This window comes from Bombus pascuorum, chromosome 1 (genome assembly GCF_905332965.1).
Source record: "Bombus pascuorum chromosome 1, iyBomPasc1.1, whole genome shotgun sequence".
NCBI lineage: Eukaryota > Metazoa > Arthropoda > Insecta > Hymenoptera > Apidae > Bombus > Bombus pascuorum.
In genome coordinates, this window is record NC_083488.1 from 24,166,333 (window position 1) to 24,189,301 (window position 22,969).

Genomic DNA, 22,969 nt, shown 5'->3' on the forward strand with positions numbered 1-22,969 from the left:
TAATTTTTATGTGCAAATCTTAATGTTAGAAGATTACCAACTGTAACATATATTTAGGAAAGAGATTCTTCCTCAGATGTAAGAGATTTTGTTGTTTGCATTGGAATTTCGTGAGAGTAGCGATCATGTCTGAAGATTATAGGAGAAAAATATGATAAGTCTCTTTCCGTTGGTTTTCTGATTTTTGTGTTACGTGATAGTCAAGGGACAGTATTTTATTTGAAAAGGGAAGAACCTGTCAGTTCAGAGATATAAGCTTCATAAGAATAAATATGAGAATTCTTTGCCTATCGAACTTTCAGGCAGAGATTAATTTATCATAATATACGCTAATATAATCTATCTCAAATACTACAATTACTTATTTCTAACTAAAAAAAGAATAATTGTTTTGAGAAGGGAGAATGAACTTATCTTTAGTAGAACACGATACCAAAGTCGCTTATTTTGATTATATCCTGTACAAATAATTTTATAATAAAATAATTATTGTACTATACATAATGGTATTACGTAACTTACGTAGATTTAAAAATTATGTAAATCAGTATCAATTTCTTATGTTTATATTGCTATGTCGTATTATAAATTTGTATCGTATTTGCAATTTTTATGTTCCATATTGACATTTTCTTGCTTTCCTTCCCTTTCTTTAAATACCGGCCGATTGTTAATTTTAATGTTGTTAGCAGAATCTCAATTTGTACAGCGAATTGTTTTTTTCTCAAGCATCCTTCTTCCCTATTTTTTTCCCACTTGTTCGAGATTGAAGCTTTTTTTACTGCGCGAAGAACCGGCAATGAATCATCTCTGCGTCTTACAGTTCGTTAACGTGAACAAATTGATCGCAAGTTAATTGGCCCGGCATGACAGCTTGACGCTGGCTACACATTTTTCCTTCGAACGAGGTTACTTCGTGAAAAAAAATGCCGATCGAATATTACTTTCGAAAGATATGCGAACGATTGTTATTAGTCGAACTTCATTAATATTGAACTGTTTTTATAGATGGAAAAGGCTTCATTTTTATCATTATTAATCCCAATTCTTAATTGATACTGTATTCTTCATTTCCGTATTTAGCATCAAGTGTCTAAATGCCAATATTTTATATTCAACTAAGATATATTTATCAATTATCAGTTAAAATTTAAGTAGCTACTATATCTAACTTGCGGTCAAAAACTATCCTTTTAAGGCTACTTTAATATTTCATTGTTTTGGAATATATCAAACTTGTATTTAATTCATCTAATTGATTATTTATTACCCACATACGATAGCTACTATTTCTCCATAGTATCTGATTCACGCTGTCTGCATCCCCTCACTGTTCTCTAATTCATCAAATTCTCCAATACATATTTTTATAAACGTTATTTAAACAGGCAATTAGACACAACAAGACTGAAATATGCAGAACTTTACATTTGTCTCGTTGTACTATAATTTCCCAACTTTCGTTCAAAATTCCTTGAAAAATCTATTTTCTCAGCGCGAAACATATTAACACGTCCTCAAGCGTGAAATTAGCAGGACTGTATCTTATTCCAGCCAACTCCACCGAAAAAACCACCCAGACGCAATCTCTCCGTTTCACCGACGCACTTGCAGACCCAGATGTCTTTATCAGCGGACTGTTCTCTGGGCCCGAGCAACTACGAGTATTTATTCATGGCGCGCAGCGGCGCCCGCAGCCATATCGACTTGGAGCAGTTACAAAAACGCCGTGAACAATTGCGTCACGTGACCAGAAGCGTGGACCAATACGTGGAAATGAAGTCTCGCGTGCCGGATGGCGAAGAAAGACGCGAAACTAACGTAGAACCGGTTGCCATAACTTCCATCTACGAGAACAGACCGATCAAGACGTTGAACCCTCGACGAAAATTACGTAGACACGCGTTCGAGAATTATGAACCGGAGAGCAGTCCTTGCGCAGACAAATCGCCGTGCAGCGAGACCGATTCGTTCGTCCAGGAACCGATGTTCGTGTCGAACGCGTTTCTCACGCTCAAGTCTTCCCAGGAGAGTCTTCTGGATGACAAGCGCGACGCTATCGACGAACATTCTACGCCAGAAGGTCGCGAAGCAACTGACAAGCGCCTGAAACGAGTACAAATGATGCTGCCCACCAGTCCAACGCACTATGTTCAGCCACCGACGCCTGATCATCCGCCACCTTCTGCAATGCAGGCTGAGAAGTCGATCCACGAAAGGATTCGTCCTTTGAGTCAGGTGAGTTGGACTTATTTTGTGGTTTTATTGGTGGGTGATTTTGGGTGGTTTGCTTCTGTTGGTTTAACCTTCAAGCTTCTCATTTGGAGGCTTTGGTCGGTTTGTTGCTTATGTTTATGTACTGTAGAGTCGAAAAGAAGCATAGAAAGAAGCGAAGAGAATACTCTCTTCCCTTGTTCACTGTCACGTGATGAGGATTCATTTGTAGATGTGACATTTTTGGCTAAAATTTTATGATTGTATTGGATCTATCGGAAATAACCGATTAGACCCACTTTCCTTCGAAGGCGCTTCTTTCTAGCTCTGTGCAGTATTTGTGTGACGTGCGAATTTTTGGTGAGGTGGAATTTCTGGTAAGTAACTTTTGCCATTAGCAAATTAGCAAACATCGTTCATAGCCTAAAGGTTCTCATAAACACAATGTCAAGATTAATATCAAAAATTAGCCTTATCAAAGTTAATCTAACGTCTAATGTAAAAACCCGTAAAAAACGCAGAATTCGCGTATCTACGTTATTACATTTATCAAACCATTTCGATCAAGCCAACTCTCACGAAACATTCCTAGAACTATCGATCCATAACATCTCAAAAACCCACGTTATCTGCCAAGCCTTTGCCTCAACAGCGATACATTTATCTCTGGAATCGCATGCAAATCGCAGTCTCCCAGTAGATCTTAAGCGGCTGACGCGGTACAAACGTCTTCGCGATTCGCCACACGATCTCCACTGGAGCGTGCGTTCGCGGGCGTTCAATCTTGCATCCTTGGCTGCGACTAAGGACTGGCGCGTGTATGTACCTTGTAACACATGTCTGGATGTCAAACGTAGCCAAGGTATCCGGTCGCGAAAGTACTGGTCCGCAATGTTGGTCTCGTAAACGGTAGCATATTTAAAATCATTTATCATTCATCGAGACAGACGAATAACGATGTCACAGCGATTGCATCGTGTCAATTGCTGGAAGGATATCGTGAAAAATATCGCTCAGTAAGTGTTCTTAAGATCGAGAGACGGTCCTGGAACGTGGACAGTAGATAAGCAGTTGGCAGGACGCTTTATAGCAGGTTACGTTTAATATACAAGCCGTGTTTGATCTGTGATGCGATTTGCAAGGAGGCCGAGTTCTCTGTCGCTCTATGCTGCCTGTATCGCTCGTTTCTCGCCGTTTGCCGCGTCATCCTGTGATCGTTCTGCTGTGAGACCGACTACGTTCGCTTCCCATCCGCCGCGAATGGATATCCACACAGCATCCACCGTGTACCTCTATTTCTCCCTCGTTTCTCATCTATCTCGTACCCTCTACAGGTGCGCCATCTCGTGATTCGAACCATCGTATTTTCTGTGTAGCACACGCATCCTCTCTTCCCATACCGTCTACCAACTATGTGTTCCTTGCATCCTTCTTCAGCACCCACTCCAATTCGCTCTCGCTACCCCAACGCCTGTCCTTTCTCGCTAGTTCCTTTCCGCTGACTGCTATGTGCGTTCGCAATCCGTGTCTTTCAGCGGTTATACATGCTTCACGAAATATCGTACAGTGAATATATCCTTCAGCGAAAGGAGCCGGATGAAGGCAAGACGCTTTGGCTGCCGGCATGTACGGTTACCTCCGCTTCAGGGATATCGAGTAGTTAGTGCTTCAGGATCTTCACGGATACGATGTCGCGTATGGTTTTTACCAGATTTTCTCCTCTCTGTCGCGTGTGTACAGGCGCCTGGTTCTTTCCGTGGATCGATTCGAGGAACATTTGGATAAGTAATCAGTTATATCGACAAGCGTAGGTATATTTAAGATACGTAAGTTTGTTAAGTTTCTGTTGAATTGTTTAAGAGTTTATTGTAAAAGTTACACTCGAGTTTAGGATTACAAATTACTCTGGTGCGTATAAAGGTATTAATATAAATAAAGGAAGAGGAATAAGTATTTAAACTTCAACTGGTATTATTAAGCCATAAGCGGTTTACAGTTTTAGAGTAAATTACTTATGTTTAAAGTACTTTTTCTATGGTTTAGTGATATATTTATATGAAATATGAAATAGGTATAAATCAATCTTATAGATTGTAAAATTAGATGACCTAAGTCAAACGAGTGATCATCTACTATATAACAATATTAATCAAGAATTAAGTATTACCGGGATCAATTTGGTAAAAGGAAAATGAGATATTTTTTAGCACTCTCTCTCTTTGTAAGAGAAATTATTCTAGATAATTTTATGATTTGTTAAGATATATTTACGTTACAAAAAAATATTTTTTATGTAGATATGTATGAAACGTGAGAAAATAAAGTATTTGTTGGAGAATTTATTTGTAGATCCATTTGCAGAACTAAATGTAAGAAAAGTGGTTAGGGGCTTGGATTAGGTTACATGCGAAACTGGGAAACGAAGTTACAATGTGCAATTTCGTTGAACGGGATGTCTGTATGTGTATAGATCTGGCAATCTAGCGGGACGGTAATTGGCAAGTCACGGAGTCGCGACTGGCGATAACGAGTCAACCTCGATTTCGATTGACGCTCGTAAATCTCATCAACCCGGACGAGACACAGCCGATGTTTCGGCACAATTTACTCGTCTCCTCGAGCGGTATAGTGGTAAAGGTACCTTGGTTATACAGGAAACAGAAACTATCTAGTGCATGTAATGTTTACTCGGTTTCGTATTCCTTTAATGATCAATCCATGGCGAAAGAAATTGGTCACTCGAAGATTAAATTTTTACTCACTTTATGTATCGCATCTTCTCTTTTCCAATAAGGGAAAATACATTATATCTGCGATTTAAAGATTCCTTACCTTAAAACATCTTTGAAATAAATAAATAAAATGAAAGTACAATAAAAAATCGACCATGTGAAGGTCGTCCACAAACGAAAATACGTGTTTTAAGAGTTAACATTTCCTATAATGGAACACCTCTAAAATAAGAGAAAAAGTGTGTACAAAAATGGATCGCGTCAAAGTCGTTCGCAAACGAAAATCTCACCGATTTGTTGAAATAGTACATCGAAATAAACCTTTAAAATAAAAATACGAAATAAATATGAAATAAAAGGGATATATAAAGTCGGACTTCATTAGACTTGTTCACGAACGAATGTCAACGATTCGAAGATAAAATTGCCTATACCGGAATTTAACTAAATAAAAGATAGAAGAGATAAAGAGGACGTAAAATATATGGGCTACGTCAAAGTCGTTCAGGAACGAATGTCAGCGATCTTTTCGGTGTGAATCAATGGCATATCGAGTCGAGGAGGAATCATGGAAAAGAGGAAGCGTGTGGCGGCGCGCCTGAAGCTTGGCGAAGGAAGAGAAGGAGGTGGAGGAACTGCTCACGGATGGTTGCTTCACACCCGTCAACTTCCGCGGATCCAGCAGAGCGGCAGAATGCAAGACGCCGACACCCTTTGAATAATGAAGCCCTCAGCTTCTATGCCTGTCTGACTTCTCCTCGCGAACGCTCGTTCTCTCCTTGCGTCATGACGACGACGAGAAATCTACGAATTTGTAGCGACGCTTTCCGCATGTATACCATGCGTACACCGCGAGATGCGACCGCCCGTGTCTGTCTGCTTGCCTGTCTGTCTGTCTGACCGTCTGTCGTCTCTACTGGCGTCAAATTTTAATTGCGTTAAAACGGCGATCCGTGACGCGAGGGAATCTTATCTCGTTCGCGCTTACCACCTTTGAGTTTCTTTATGGATGAACTGCTCGCGATACGTGCACCTTCTTCATGGTAAAACGATTTTTCTCAAGAGTTTGTATTTACATCTGTATTTAGAGTATATCTTGGGAGTATTTGTACGTTTGGTTGCTGTGCAAATATTTTTACTATTATTTATATTTGTATTACATTTATTATTATTTATGAAATATAACAGACGTGATCGCGATATTTATTAATTTATCATTACTAATAAAGATTGAAACAAATTTGAAGATGTACGTAGACGATACAAAGTATTTATCGCAATCAAAAGGTATTTGAACAATAAATTATCAATCGTTTATATTAATAAATCACAATATTGTATTTAACAAAGTCATCTTAAGCACTGTTTGTAATATGCAAACGATGATTAGTATTTTTATTTGATATTTCAGTTTTTCCAAAAACGGAAAGAAACGCTCCATTGAAGATGTAAAAACAGAGTTTTTTTATGTGTATATTTTGTAATACAGTTTTATTTCAACAGTTTTCGCTGGACCAAGTTTCCCACTAATTTGAAAGTTATAAAATTGGACGACATATTTACACGAACTCGATGACTTTTATTATTGTTATAACATTCAACATTTATTCAGAGCGTTAATTCGGGGCAAATGACGACGATATATTTTTGATTCGGTAAATCGAAATTTTAATAACCGTACACGTGTGGCAATGGTTTAAATTACGGGTCGAAGCTTTATGGATACAAATACATCCCTGGCGAGATTTATTTACCCGATTCATATTTTATAACGTTTATTGTGTATAATCGTATCAAGTGATCCGTCCCAATAGATTTCTATCGGATTGGAATCGTTTTTTATTTGGTCTGCACCAGCATGTTTTCGACGCGTGTGCAACGCTCAGAGATGAATCTGGGCGGCTGCTCGTAAACGTTACCACACGAAATGTCATTTCTAATCCTTTTTTTTTTTTTAGTAATTCGAGTCTGTATTGTTAGTAAAAAAGCGGGTGTGCTTGGAAATAGGCGGAAAAATTAGGAAAACTAAATATAATCTAAATATTTGACAATCACGTTTTTACCATAAATAGTTAACTTTCGGTGTATATATTATTAAATTTCAATTGTATGGGGCAATTTCCCTGTTCAACGCTTTTATGTAAATATTAAACAAAAAAAAAGAAATTAAACTACTTGGATAAACCAGTTTGTCAGAATTATTTGGTTAAAACTAAACTGTTTTTTTAAACTGAAATCTTAATGAGAAGTGATTATTCATTTGCTCAAAATATTCTTCTTGCGTTATAATTTTAGATTTCCGCTTACTTTATTATTGAAATTATTAAATTACAAAATGCGGAAGAGAATTGAAAATAAACATCAACGATCTTATAATCTTCGCAGAAGAATAATTTTATCGCTTCAAAATGCAACTTTTGCTCCAAAAGTAACAAGAAGCTATGAATAACAATAAAACGATGTATTTCCATCTCTTAATACAATATCAATTCTTAATTGCATTTGGATACCTTGGATAAACATCCGTAGACTATTTTATCCATCAAATACAATTGTCCACATTCTAATACCAGAAGAAATTGGATAAACTACTAAACTCACGAGTTGTAAAAATATTAATATCGGAGACCCAATAAAATTTGGCCATCCATTAAAATGTGTCCATAATGGATTTCATCAGGAGTCACCTTTGAAGAAAAAAGAGAAAAAACAGCAATGAAAAATGCATATACCTGGGTGTTATTTGTTGGCAGGTATACAAACGACGGTCCCGCGACATGGAAACGGAAACCGACGAGGATTTATTGCAGTTTCCGGCCGGCGGCTCCCTGGACGCTAGCAGCGGATCGTTATCGAGCGTGTCTCTGTCCGACAAGAGCATGTCGACGGACAATGTCGAGGAATACTTCGGGGATGTGCCGTTCGCAGGTAAACAGCATCGCACGCTTGGCTGCACCGCATGACGCTTCTTTCTGCCCACGTGTACATGCATAATCGTTGTGTTACGTCTTTGTTTCTTCTTATTTTGACCGTCTGTCTGACGATGATCGCCATTCCGGCAATCGTCATCCCCGGGGAAACCAGTGAAATATCACTAACCAATATATAAATATATATATACATATACATATATAAACACAAAAACCATCGAAATGCGTATTTCGATTCACGAAAGTTAGTAGCTCATTGGCTCTCCTGCAGAATAATTCAATAATTAATCCTCCATAAACAAGCTGATCTTGTATATCCAATTCTTTTAGTGCTGTACACGAACTTACGAAAAATTTGAAATTACATCATGCAGTCAGTTTTTCAGTCTAAAATGTTCAACCGTAGTATGAGCAATCTTGGGTTACTTGGATATACTTCTCTATTTTATTATTTCAATAACTTTCTACCTTCCAGCAAAGGTATTATAAAATGCTGCAGATCTCCATTCTTTGATTATTTCTATGGAAAAATGTCGAAATTTATGGAAAAGTTTTAAGTTGATTAATCACAGTATTTTGATCGCCTAGATAAGAGTTAAAGGGTATTTGAGAAAAATAAGGCTTAGAAGGGAAATATCGCTGAGAGCACAAGCGAACCAGCTTGTCTACGAAGGGTTAATGACATCAGCGAGTCGACAAACAAGTTTAGATTAGATTTAGATTATTGATTATTTTGTTCGCGTTGCACAAAGCAATTTTTATAATCTTTACTTGTAAAATTCATATAAAATAGAACTTTATCTATTTTATTATCAAATTTATCATTGCGATGCAAGAGAATTTATTAACATTAATAATTTACATTTATAACTCGTAGCTTGTAAAGTTTCGCTGATAATATTAATTTAATTGCGTAAGAGAGTCATGACGATGATTTTCGTACGAAATATTTTGTAACATTTGATTCGTCGAAACGATCTACGTATCAGGACAACATCGTTCGCGATTGTTGTTTCACGTCGATGGATCGATTATATTTACATCGTGCTTTTGTTTCTACGATTTCGTGTACTATAGGTGGAACAACAACAGAACTTTTCGACTGTCATGGCTTTTTCTTTTTTTAATATAACATGGCGATCCGAAAGGTTCAATATTTAGTATTATACCAGTTTTGTGAGCCACCAATTGTATAGTTTTTACCTTTCTCCGTCTTTCTTTCCATTTCCTTTTTTTCTGGCTCGTATTTTTGCATTGTCGCGAATATATGGTTGTCGTATTTTCGTATTTTATACCGGTTTATCGAACGCTGAGCCAATATTTCCATTTGGTGGTTGTTTGCGATGCGCCGGGAACACGATGACGTCACCCTGAGTAAATGTGTCAACGTGTAAAGATACACCGTGAAAGAAGATTTGTATCCACGCGTAGAGATATATCGTTTACGCAAATATTTCGAAACGTTCGCAAGAAAATCGATCGTTTTGATTTTGATTTCAATTCTTGAATCACGATGAAATTTCTTTTGAAAATTCGTTTCTCGACTTACAATTTTTGTAATTTTTCCGTCTCAAACACGGTTACACGATGTGTAACACGATTCCAGAGTCATTGTAACACTTTTGTCGCTATCAGAATTTCATTTTTCCTCCTTGGGAGAGATTTACTCTTTTTCTTTTTTTTTTTTAACCGGGATATTGCTGCATCGACTGAGTATAATCGTGTTCAATAATCTTTTTTTTAAATATGAAGATGCAACAACGATGATCTTCAATGAAAAGAGAAACGCAATAGTTGCAGTATTATTAGTACCAGTATTGTTGAAGCAATTAACAAAACGCAGAGCTTGTTAGTAGCAGTGGAAATGTCAAACGTCCGTATTACTGAATGTACATACCTAATCTATAAATGTATTGCTAAACCCACATTACCCTCTTCCAATTAACAAACTAAAATGCAAATTAATAATAATAATAATAATAATAATAAAATTTAAGAACGAACCTTCCGGATCCCATGGCAAAAAGGGACAAACAGATTTCGACTAAACCGGGGGAAGAAAGATAGGCAAAGAGTTATAGAAGGCGAAGGTTTCACGGGTCACAGAATGCCGTAAAGCACGTACAGCCCGTCGCTCTCGACTTCTGAAAAAACATAAATGACCGTGCTTTAGTATTAAGAGCTCGATCCTCAACAAGGACGAAAAAAAGAAATAAGAAAGAACAAAGATATAGGAAGGAAGGAAAATACCACTTTATAACGAGACTGCTACTAACTTCGATTGAAATACTCGAACGGGGTGCGGAAGATATATAGAAACCTCTTTGAGCGAGGATAAAACGCGTGAAGCGAAGGAATTAATTCCGTCGACTACAGGTTTCGATATTTTAAATGAAACGAGACAAAAAATGTGTCGCTGGACGAAGTAATCATGATAAATATAACCAGTATCCGCGTTAAATGTTTTTTTGTACAGCGGTTTCGCGCAGATTATTTCCGCGAGACGAATCAGCAGCCGATACCGGAAGTCGTCATCCTTTCCGGTCGCTAGGTGTTCGCCCACGGTGGACAAGAAACGCGATCGATTTCGTAGAAAGTGCTAGACACGCTCTTGCAATGTGCTACGTACGATTAGTATTCGAATAGTTCCTTAGATTATTTTACATTTGTTCGCTTACTGTGATGTATACACGGGTATATAGAGGGTGTCGCGAGAGAAGATTGCAGAATTTGGAAGCGTGCTAAATATATCGTAAAGGGGTGGAAATGTTTGGTATTAGATATAGAAAAAACGATAGGAAATTTTTTGGTTTAGTGTAATTGGATTATTGAACTTTTATTGCGTTTAATAGAATTAAGAAGAATTATCGAGGAGGTAAAGAACTTTTATTTGTTTATTTTCTTTTTCGTAGAGTATTTCTTAGAAAATGTATTATCATGAATTTGGGTAATTTTGAAACGTAGTTTTAATACGTAGATCATAGTTACGTTTCTTTCACTATTTAGTTTTTATTATTATTATGTTTGGTTGAGTATTTTGCTTTCCTTTATTAGTTATGTAAAATATGTTTTACGTAGCATCATTTCATTTTTGTTGAAATTAGCGGATTAGTTTTCTCATCGAAGTAGAAGTCGCATTTTGCTTTGACAGAGTTTAAGGATACTCTTCTATTCTCTGAAGCAAGATTCGTAACGTAAGATGTAGTTTTACGTCATTTTTATTCTAATTATACAAATAAAAGACAGCGTGTTACTGTATCAACGATTGTCGATCCTTATAACGTTCGAAACAATCGCTATGAATTATCACTACTGGTTATAAGCCAGAACTCTACGAGTCTTATGTGTGCCAATAAAGTTGAGAAACTCTTTTTATTTACATTTAAAAAGAAGAAGTTCCTTTTTAACATTATTTTACGATGATAACTTTTTTTGTTTTAGGAAGTAGCATAACATTTCTTAATGTTTTCTAAAAGAATACATTCTGTAAACCTTCGTTTCTTACTACTACCCTCTATATACAAACCGTTGTGCGTATTATGTATATGACATATTTGTAAAAAAAATTTATAGAGGTTATTATATGGAATGTTTTATTGATTGTTTTTTTCAATAGAGTATACGTTACACATCCTATACATTTATCAAAATATATCGGTGATACTGTTGTGTAAATACCCTTCTCGGACGGATACCGATGTATTATAAAGATACGAATCTTCAATCGTAAAATTGTAGTTCAGTACTTTCAATCATAGTTATACATTATGCTATAAATCGTACGTATACTCTGTAGTGGCTATTTGTCGTTTTTCTTTCACCTTTTAATTGCACACTGTAACAAAGTATATACTTTGATGAGAGTAAAGTTAGAACGACGAATCGAATTCACTTGAGAAATGTACAATAGCGATGAAAGACATCGTTCGAAGTATCGGAAAGAGGTTTTAAGCCTGAAAACGTTGGTGGAATTTCAATTCCTTTATGTGAAAGAGAAATATCGTCGTTGTAGATCGTAAAGTTATACCTAAGTGAAAGTATTTCATCGACATATGGGCGCTGTGATGGGTGCAATTGGCGATATCACAGAACGTGTCACATTCGTTGGTTAGAAAGTCGTGGATAGATTTCTTCCCGATGTTTCTTTTTGTTCCTTTTCGATGTTGGTGCTAGATGTTTTTTCTTAGCGTAAGCATACGATATACTGCCGAGTTTCCAAAGTCAAATTAATATTTGAACGTTCATAGATAAATATTTTTCCATTACTAATTGATGAAAAAAATAAGCCAATCAATTATGACTTTACTGCCACGCATCAAATGCAAAGAATATTAGCGACGAATATTTAGTAATAAAGATATCGAAGTAAGAGAGGCTCGATATTTTTCTGTATAGTTATTATACTCGTCGAGAATGAAAATTACCCACGACTTCTAAAGGCGCTCCATATATTGTCGAGACTCGTAGGTTAAGTATTTTGATTTGTTACACAGAATTCTATTTCCTGGTATATAAGTACATAGTTTATTTTGTGATTGATTTTCATATTTTATTTTATGTTAAATATGCTTTCATCTAGTTATTGTAATCGCTCAACGAGTATTTACGAGTAACAGAGAGAGAAGTATATATATTCTTAGTTAGATATAAAAACCTAGGCGTAGGGTGGTACTACACTTAGAAAAGTATAACCTAAATATGCGATTATAGTGCGTTATATCGATATCGTTGGTGTGCTATAATAAACGTTATGCTGCTGTGTAATGCGATGTCTTGAATTATTTTTTTGTCGCTTTCGTACGTCCACCGAGCTTTCGTCACTTATCTCTTCTTGGTCCCTATTATCTCTCTTCGCCGCGTCCAATCCCGTTGATGAGCTTGCTTTTCCGGCTCGTTGTCGTTTCCACCTCGTGAAAATGCCTTGTTCTTTAACGTTAATCGAGTTACGCTTTGATTAAAATTCGAGTCGACTATCTCGCGAAACAATGTCGCGACTAAGTGTTCCGTGACAAGTAAAATTATCTTCGTTCAAGTTTTCGTTTCTCCTAACGAACAAATTTTGATTGATGAAAAGGAAAAGTGAGCAAATATAATGATTATTTATTTATTTTTCAAATTAATTGTTTTAATTAATTTAATTAGACGAAAAACAACTCGGTTTGGATAGAGACGCGACGCTTTCGAAATGTGTACAGTAAATATTCACGACATGTGACGTTCCTGCTGTGATATTGTTATTTTATTGTGTACGTGAAACTGCATGCGAGTGAAACAAATTGTCGACGAGATTGCATTCCAAATGTTTTCTTTGGTTTTTTTCTCCTTGAGTAAGAGATTAACAATGAAAAATGGCCGAACACGATCGATCGTACAACGATCACGATTATTTTCGATCGAGTCTTTCAAATGGTCCACGGTAAGTTACCAATTTGTACATAAATAATTACATTTACCTTTATTATTATTATTATTATTATTATTATTATTATTATTATTATTATTATTATTATTATTATTATTATTTCGATCTAATTGCAACCGCTTCAAATCTTCATGTACATTTTTTCTATATTTCTTCTATCTCATTGTACATATACGCTCTCTGTAAATATTGCAGTGCATTCATTTCCATCGAAGATTTTCGTTTCGAGATTGCTGTTAAAGAGGAAGAATGGAACGTCGAATTTGTCTGCGAACGAAAAGACGATGCATCGATTTATCATTGCACTTGTTTGCATGCATGCTCATTATTGCCATTTTTATCATCGACCCGGTAATTATGCAACCATGATTGCTACAATCGTATTAGGTTTATCGGAATATTCTGTCCTATTTCGTATCACGCGATACACTGAATCCTGTGTTACGCATTAATATCGAACTAAGTTGACGAGCCTCCCACAGTCAAAGAAGAAATATCCAAGTTCAGAAACAGATCTAATATAAGAGTTAACAACCACCAAAACCCATTAGTTACCCAATTGATACGATGGATCAGATCCGCATACTAAAAGTGAAATACCCCTTAGATTGAAGCATTAGATTCAACTAGAATCAAACGTACTATAAACTTTCATAATCCAAGTTACAGTAACACGCCAAAAACATTTACTTAAAATTCTGTATGAGAATTGATTGTAAATAATCTACTAAATAAAAAAAAAAGAAGTTGACGAGCCTGGATATAATATTAGTTCTAACATTATTCTCAATTTTCGTTGATAATTCTTAGCAAGTAATATCTATAGTTTCTAATATCCATAAAGTTACTCTTAAAATTCAAATTATAATTGAAAAATCTTTTTCCACATTTGCAAAACGTCGTATATTATCGTAACTTCTGTAGACATTTTTAGATTTGCTTCAAACTTTATTAATCTAATTATGACGGGTGGACAAGTCTCGTTACTAGACTGTGCATACTTAAGCAAATTCATACTTTTACGAATATCATTAAAGAAATGGTACTTGGATAAGAAATTGTTTCACTCACTAAATATTGTAACAGGTGCTTTACTTTGGATATTGCGCATTTTTTCATTTTCAAATTTTTCATAAAAGCTGAAATATCCAGTCTAATCGTTACAGTATTGATACAATTTCAAAAATTGTGTCGTAGAAGGCACACGATAGATTCATAAAAAATTTCCACGAGTATTTGAACACTTTTGTCAACAGCTGTATACGAGCGATTGATAAAAAGAGTAGCAACGAAATTTTCCGATAGATGCAACGCTTTCTCTGGTTGTTACGTAATGCGATTTCCGTGGATGCTCGCTCGTCCAAGGGGCGGTGTTCCCGCGCGTACGCCCGACGAGAGAGCGGGCACACTGTTGTAATCTAATTGCACGCGTCGCTTTCCGAGTAACGAACGAATGGAAAGTGGAGCAAGGTGAGATTTAACCAACGACACGCGTCCTTTTATATTATTAGCCTCTTAATTATTTTCATCCGTGCGCGCCCGCTTACGCGTTGCATAACCCCATACTGCTGTGTAAAACACCGATTTACAATGAATTAGGTAGCTGCTATTCAAATCCTCTTGAACAAGCCCGCTTCCGGTCAATGGACGTCATCGTCGGTGTTTTCTTTGTTCGAAGATGAGTTTCTTAATCAATGCGTCATTGCACTGTGGGCTCAGTTGTGGGTTTAAATTGATGGCTATACGTATAAATGACATAAGGGTGGGCTTATATTGTGTCCTTGGAGGAAGTTTTATTCTTGCGTTGTAATTTATTCTTGATTTTATTCTTTATGGAAATTGATGCATTTATCTATTGATTGATATTATAGACACACTTTCCTCTAAACACTTTCGTTGTCGTATCATTCTTTCAGACGAAAGTCAATGACAGATATTTGCCTGAATATTTGCTAACAAGCAGAATAAACTGTAAGATTGTATATTAATCAACTATGGCAGGAGGATTATAGACAATCTAATATCATCAATTATCACGAAGACCTTGCTAAATTGCATTATTCATGATAAAGCAAACATTTCCATCAGATTCGGTATTTCTTAACAAGGAAGTCGTTTAATAGCGATGCTTAAAAAATATCTGTTCCACGCCGTTAAATCATTCGAATCTGAATTATTTTTAATAAAATTAAACTTAACGTCTTCTATTTATTATTTATTTTAAATTGAATTTAGCATAAATTAAGGAAGGGATTTATACTTCTATTTATTTTTTATTTACAACACTTTCGTAATCACCAGAACATGATTATCGTGTACTGGCAACCATTCTATAGCGTTTCTGGGGCAATAATTCATCGTCGCCAGAGAAACTACCGGTCTGTACATTAACGTGATATCTGCAGATAGCCGGCGTGTCGCGTTAAATCAACAAACGAACCAGTCTGCCTTATCGACGAGACGGCGTGAGTTACGCGGCTTGCTCGTTTTCAGTGATAACAGATGCACGCGTGCATCTACTGCGCTCTTCCCTGTGCTATCGCGTACTCGAAGGGGTCCGCTTGTCGTAGGTTGAGGATTTTCGATAATAACTACCTTTATCTATTTAAGCTTTACTTACGAAATCTTCCATCCTAAGCTGTTTCGCATCAGCTCTTGTTTTTAGATGTTTAAGCACGTCGTTAGCGAAACAGATATCAATAGGAAATATAACGTCTACATTAGTCAGCCGAGAAACGTATGTTAAATGGTAGAGAAAATATTTTGTAGAATATGTTTTAGCAAGAAGTATTTATTCATTGTACAAAGTAATATCTGAGGACTATTGTCTTAGGCTTTTGGGCGTAGAATGGCATATCTGGTTTTAGGCAGAGTCTAAATATTAGTTAGTTGTATCACAACTAAGATATTATAAAAAGATATTATAAAAGATATTATAAAATACAAAATACAAAAAAGATATTATAAAATATGCGAAGGAATTTGAGCAGCCATAGTTAAAACTGACATTTAAATTTCACGGCTATTTCACTTGCAACTATTCATTATGGAGCAGAAACTTTATTTAAACTATTAGAGAGGTAGCACGAATGTTAAAAGTAAGATTCCCCATATTTAATCTTAATCCAAGTAAATCTAACTTTATGGGAAGAAATAAAAATGTTGAAACGGGAGATGAAGGTAGAGATGGATAGTACATATTTTAGGATAAAACTGTTGGAGGGAAGTTATCAGCCGAGGTTGCGTGTTGACTTAGGACTAACGACCTCCTCATCCAATATTAGGTCAATTTTGTATACAATGATGTAAGTCAATCTTGGTGAATTCGTTATATCCTAGTACTAAAGATAAGCACTTTAATTAATTGACCTGATATGTAGCTACACGATTATTATAATATAACACGCAAGCAGGAAGACTTTGAAAATTGATAGAATTACTAAATAGTCATTTACATTTTCGTTTTATAAAAATGTTATTTGATTGAAAGGCTAGAATTAATATTCAACGTTCCTTGATTATAGTCTATAGTTATCGTAGAATGTCGAAAGCAAGGAAAGTCCACGTTCTATATTTAGATCATCTATTTGCAACACGAAAGCCCCGTACGGTTAACCTAATATTCAAAGTAGTTTCTAATTACAGTTACATAGTACGCAATGTGAACAAAAAAGGAGCAATCAAATGTCGAGACCAGTTGTTCATGTAGATCAGACTTTATATTCGGATCTTCGATTTGCAGAACGATCATTCTGATGTATGGACTTGATGTTATAACATCAAACAACTGTTGTCCACGGTTATGCAGCATTTTGCACCAAGAAAAAACGAAATCTCTATTGCTTGACCGGGATTTAAATCCGGGCCTTCCGTTTCCCGGATGACTGCTCTATCAATTGAGCTGTGCTACACGTTGCTGATAGATTCTTCCTTCCTAATTCGAAGCTGTTACAATGCAATTTCATTTATATCTAACTTTAGCTGCTATAAATTAAAAATTTATGTCAATCCACGCGATATATTTCTTTTTATATTACGTTTAGCGGAAGCTCTCGAAACTTCGTTGAAAAATCTACTCCAATCTATGCTACTCATTTATTTAGTATATATTATTTCGACGTTATAGTATATCTAGAGATATCTTCATCTCACTGAAAAATAATTGCCATTTATTGGAAGCTCTCGAAATATTAATTCCTCTATAGCAGAGAATATCGCAATTCCCTGGAAACTCTCGAAACCTCGTTTAAAGACATACTCCAATTTATATTACTTATTTATTGTACGCTATTTAGAGATTATACACATATATAGAAGTCTGTTTATTTCAGCGCAATGTAATTGTTATTTAATTAAAATTCTATATGACGCTAGATGATAATGTACTACATGGAACAGTCACTCATGATTGAAAATAAACTGGCTGTTTGTATTAAACCAAACTATTCTATCTGCAGCAGGTATTGCTTCCACACACTACAATCTCTCCACCTCCAAGGTAGAATCGAAGCAAAATTCATTAACAACTCTGTAATACACAGTGATACGTTTAAATAGCCGCGAACGAGCGTGCAAACGAGGTGATCCGAGATGAATTTTCTAGTCCGTAGCTAGTGGACGCTGCAGTTACACATTGTCGCATAATTCGGCTCGGTTAACGTCACTCGTCCGATTTGCAGCAGCGTCCGCATGAACGTTAATATACCGGCTACAATAAGGCAAACCGCATCATGACATCCGGTGGAATACGGTACATGTTACGGCACAAGCACGCGTTCCCAAAGGGATAACAGCTCGACGCAACTCGACCATTCGTCGTTACACGCCTGTTCCATACGGGAGAAAAACCGTGGTCGAACGAACGCAATCGAGTTTCTAATCACCGAGCCGCGTTTTTTTCCTGCTGGAATTTCGGGCCATCGCTTCAACGTTCGTTTATTGAAACCGTTGGCACCCATTGTTGCGACACGGATCGCTTCTGACGAGGAGAAATTTTTGTGTGATGGTACATACCGGTATAAAATAGTTTTCCTATTTTTTCCATTCTCGTTAGTTCTCTCTTTTAGGAGAATTAAATAAAACTTTAGTTGATCGAGTTTGGTATGGTGTTTATGGGTTGGATAGTTTGTTCACTGAGAGTTAATGAATAAAGTAATTATACTGAAAGAAGAAATTAAGCTTAAAGCTTCAAAGGTTAGCTTCGAAGAACAAGATTTTATAGAGTGAATATAAATGTAGAAGCTGAATCATAATCTTTTAAATCTTCTCTTTCTTCCTGCCGATAACGTAGTCAAATATTAAAATACAAATTTTAGAAAAGTTGATTGAAAAATAAAAATACCCTTTTCACTAGTTATGCGTTACACATTTCCTGCAGCGAAAGGACAAAGTTCAACTATTAGTTTTTGCAGTAATTTTGCGCTATCTGATACATCGCATGCTTCAGGAAAGTAATATCCTGTTTTCCATTATCACTCACTGTAACTAGTTTCACACGAGAAAAAGAAATACATAGTGTATGCAAGTAGACATTTCAACACGTACAGCAGTGAATGCATCGAAAACACATTTCGAAGCACGTAGCAAGACTTGTCAGAGAGAAGACGCGTACATAGAGAACAGGACAACGTCTCGTTTGACAAATGATACGTTATATCTTATCGCTGTTTATCTTTTCGTTCGTACCCAACAATCTTTTACCATCTTTGAATAAATCAGTATTCAGTCTCCGTTCTGGCATCTCGCTAGAAGGCTTTTGACAACGTAGGAATTTCTTCAATTTGTTTATTCTCCATCGGATCATTCTCTTCTTCTCAGATTTCTCGAATTTGTAGAAATCTCGATAAGTGAAAAGAACATTCTTTCGTAAACTATTGCCGTTAACTTATCCGTTAGATATTAGTTTATTTTATGGAAATTTAAAGAAAACTCTATTTCTTAAAACGCGTGTTCTCTTATTGTATGAGAAATATGAAGACTAATAAATATGATGAAATATGATAACCTTGAATGACTTTAAGCCTTTTATCTTTCAATTCAATTTATTCTTATCTCTTAAATAGGAATAAGTCAAATGTATCTTATTAATATGCTTTGTTTGTGAATGAAATTTAAATAAAATAAAGTAAATATTGGAACAGGAATTAATAATGAAACAGAAAAAATGAACAACGGAAAATTTGTAAAATAACTGCTATTATAAGAAGAAACTATCTAGTTGAATGGCGTATTGACTGAATGGTAACAGAAGTTTCGCACGTGTAACGATTTCGTTCAAGAGAAAAAATGTGAGGTTCGTCGAACGACAAGTTGCAACGAAGGGAACCGGAACTCACTTTCAGTGGGCTGGTTAACTTCTCATTGTGTTCCGTTTATGACCGTGACGAAAAAGTACGTACCTCTTTGTCGTCAACCGGAAGAACGCGGAAATCCGTGCTCGAAATCGACAATCGTTAAAACCGAAATTATAATGGAACCTCATTTAACTATTCTCCGTACTCTGTAAACGAATCATCAATTTTTAATCCTTGATATTTAGGCATTGTGAACGTAAAATGCTATAGAAGTAATGGATCCTCCGTGTTTTTGGGAATTTTTCTTTTTTATTAAAATTCTAAAATTCAAGAATTAGAGAAATTTTATAGAGAAATTTATTAGAGATCATTCCAGCTGTTTGGCATTCCAATGTCTAAATTTGTCTACATTCCAAGTTGCCTCGCAACTAAGGGCTAAAGTTGTCTTCACTAAATAGTGTTCGGAAACCACTTTCTTAGTACATAGTTTGTCACAGTCACTAGCAATTTACGTTGCTTGACGCTAAACTAGCAGTTCATTCTTCTTTAGATATTCTCATTGTCAGGTATTATTAGACTCACTTGGACTTGTTTAGATATTTATGTATACGTTTTAGTCGAATTAAAAAGCCTAATTATCCAAATATAAATTCGATCTATTTCCAATCATCTATTAGTCATCCGCTAATAAAAAATAATGATTCACAACTAGACTATTTATTTAGAAGACTATTCAATTTCCAATGATCCACAACGATAATTAAAGTATCACTCGAAGCATTATTATCTTTCTCTATCACCAACACGTGGGCTTCAGTTATTAACATTGATTCACACGTTATCACACGTGTTCTCTTCTAAAGACATAAATCTCAACAAAAGCAAAACAAGAATACAAATCACGTAATCCCTGACTTCCAAAATATTATTCAGCCTATCATTTAGTTGTGTCCCTTTCCCCTGAGTATTTAGGGAGATTTCTGATCAATGACCAAAGCTCGTTACGAAATTAATTTCGAATAGCGATAAACGAGCTCTTCCCAGCGAGTAACTGCACCGCAGTTCGCTTATCGCGTCACATGTTCGAATTATCTATGAGTTTGCTGGTAGCTGGCCAAACGCGAGGAAAAGTCGCTGGAAACAGTCGTACCGCCGAAAGAATGCGACGACGGTATCGCGTGACTCATGCATCGCGAGTTTTATGCATTCCTCCGTGATGTCATAATCTCTCTCTCTCTCTCTTTCTCTCTCTTTCTTTCTTTCTTTCTCTCGCGAGAGTTTCTTCCCTGTTGTGGGAAATCTTCGATCTCGTTTTACGTATCTTATATCACGAATCTCGTTTGCGTTCGTTCCGCTCCATTAATCGTGTCTTGCCTCTAAAAACGAGAAAAAGCAAAAAAAATGTATCGTGATTTATCGCGCATAGTCGTTGAAGGATTGCAGAGGAAAAAAGTAAGGAGAAAATGGCCCTAGGTTGATTCTGTTACGGGAAACTCGTTTGATCGATGTTGGCTTGATTGCTGGGTGAAAGAGTATATAATTGTAGGTAATTTGTGACACGAAAGATTTTATTGAATTTCTATATATCTATATTTGTTCCTTCTATATCATTCAAATGAAAGATGTATTTACGACTTGATTTCATAACATCGATGTATGGCGCATTATTGGGTAACAATGTAATACTTGAAGGGGAAACTGATTAGTAACAGAAGAAGTATGGTAAAATTAAGTATATGATTTCCTTCAGATGTTCAGATAGATGAACTTGTTGTAAATAACGACTAAATATTTTTAAGATAAAGGAAAGATAAAATGAATCATTCTTTCGATGAATTCAGATAAATGGATTTTTACCTGTTATACCCGACTGATTTTGAGATATACATACTGCCTTATTTTAAACTATCTACGCAATTATCTCCTAAACTCCTAAGTCCTAAACTATTCATTATTTGAGGTATGTCTTAGAGCATTACATTTTTCAAGTAAAACTTACTTTGTTATAAAACTTATCGTGTGAAAGAGAAGGTGAGACAACGTGGTGCTTTGTTGCTTATGTTTGCCTTATGTTTCATACAATAAGTTTTACGATATTACGGTTAAAATGACTTTTAAACTAATCATTTATCGATAAGTACCTTAATATTTTCTTGTAAAGAATTAAAACGTGCATCGAATGGTGTACAAAAAATGTATAGTTCTATTTCTAAAAAAATGAAAGTCGCTTTGAAATCTCAAAGGCACGACCGCCTAGATAAATCTTGTGACCGTCACAAAATGTTCCCCACGGAACAAAGTAAGTTTTACGTGAAATATTTTTTCAAATAATGAATAGTTTGGAACTTGGAAGATAATATAATTGCACGAATAGATTAAAATGAGATGCCTTGTATTTTACTCGAAAATAAGATCTCCAACACGATTTCGTTATTCTCCAATTTCTACTTATCTTCACCTATAGAACTTTCCTCGCTGCAATTGTACAGCAATTTACGATATACGAAGTATACACAATCGCCTCGGAAAGTAAGTTAACGGTCTTACATTTAAACTTTTAGCGGGAGCGTTAACTTATTTCCCAAGGCGACTGTATATTCTCTTAAATCGTACGTCTTCATAATCGTCGTTCGCAGAGACATCAACGCCTGAAACACGGCGATAAATCGTAATTCCAGGCGAATCTACGGTCGAATTCGAGGAAGAGGTGCGGTTCGTGCGAGCATAAAACGTATCGCGAAAGGATGTTCTCGTTTTCGCGGGCTCAGTCATGGCTTTTATCGACGTAATTACTCGTTGCTCACGCGCGTCTATTGATCTTAAACGGAAGCAACCGGAGCCTTCGCTCGCACGCAGCGCGCATTTTAATGGGAGACGTACCGTTTCCTCCGCCGCAGAATGGATTAGTCATGACCTCCAAGAAGTTTCCCAGAAAGCCAGAGTAACGAACCGTCGTCGTCGCCTCTTCTAGATGAGTGACGTGTTCTTACAAGTTATATCTTGCACGAGAGTGTCGTGTGTTGCTCGGGTTCCTCTTCATCTTGTTAACCGGTTCGATGGTTAATAATTTGCTTCGATCGTGAGAATAAGCAGCGAATTTTTCTTTGGGGTCATTGATCGATAGTTGTGGATCAATTTAGTGTTTTTCGAATACTACTTGCTGCTCCGAATGCTTCGAGGATGTTTTTATGGGATATTTCTTGGTTAATTCTCGGTATGTATATTATTGAGATAATTATTACACTTTTCTTCAGTACGAAGTGGAGGTTATAGGAGATTATAGATTATAAGAAATCTTTGTTGTTAAAAAGCTTGAATCAGTTGAAAGGGATAATTGTTTGCAGCGATTCTTGTTTCCTGTGTATTTAAGGCAATCAT

The 22,969-nt window shown here is 36.0% G+C and overlaps 1 protein-coding gene across 2 annotated transcripts in view; it reads left to right on the forward strand.

Moving 5' to 3' along the window:
• The window catches only part of LOC132914845 (ankyrin repeat and SAM domain-containing protein 1A-like), a 76,579-nt gene that overhangs the window by 28,012 nt on the left and 25,598 nt on the right, over positions 1-22,969 (forward strand). For both annotated transcript variants that reach the window (XM_060974311.1, XM_060974323.1), the window contains 2 exons: positions 1,555-2,238; positions 7,700-7,874. In XM_060974311.1, coding sequence (XP_060830294.1) covers positions 1,555-2,238; positions 7,700-7,874 — 859 coding nt within the window. The remainder of the gene's footprint in view (positions 1-1,554; positions 2,239-7,699; positions 7,875-22,969) is intronic.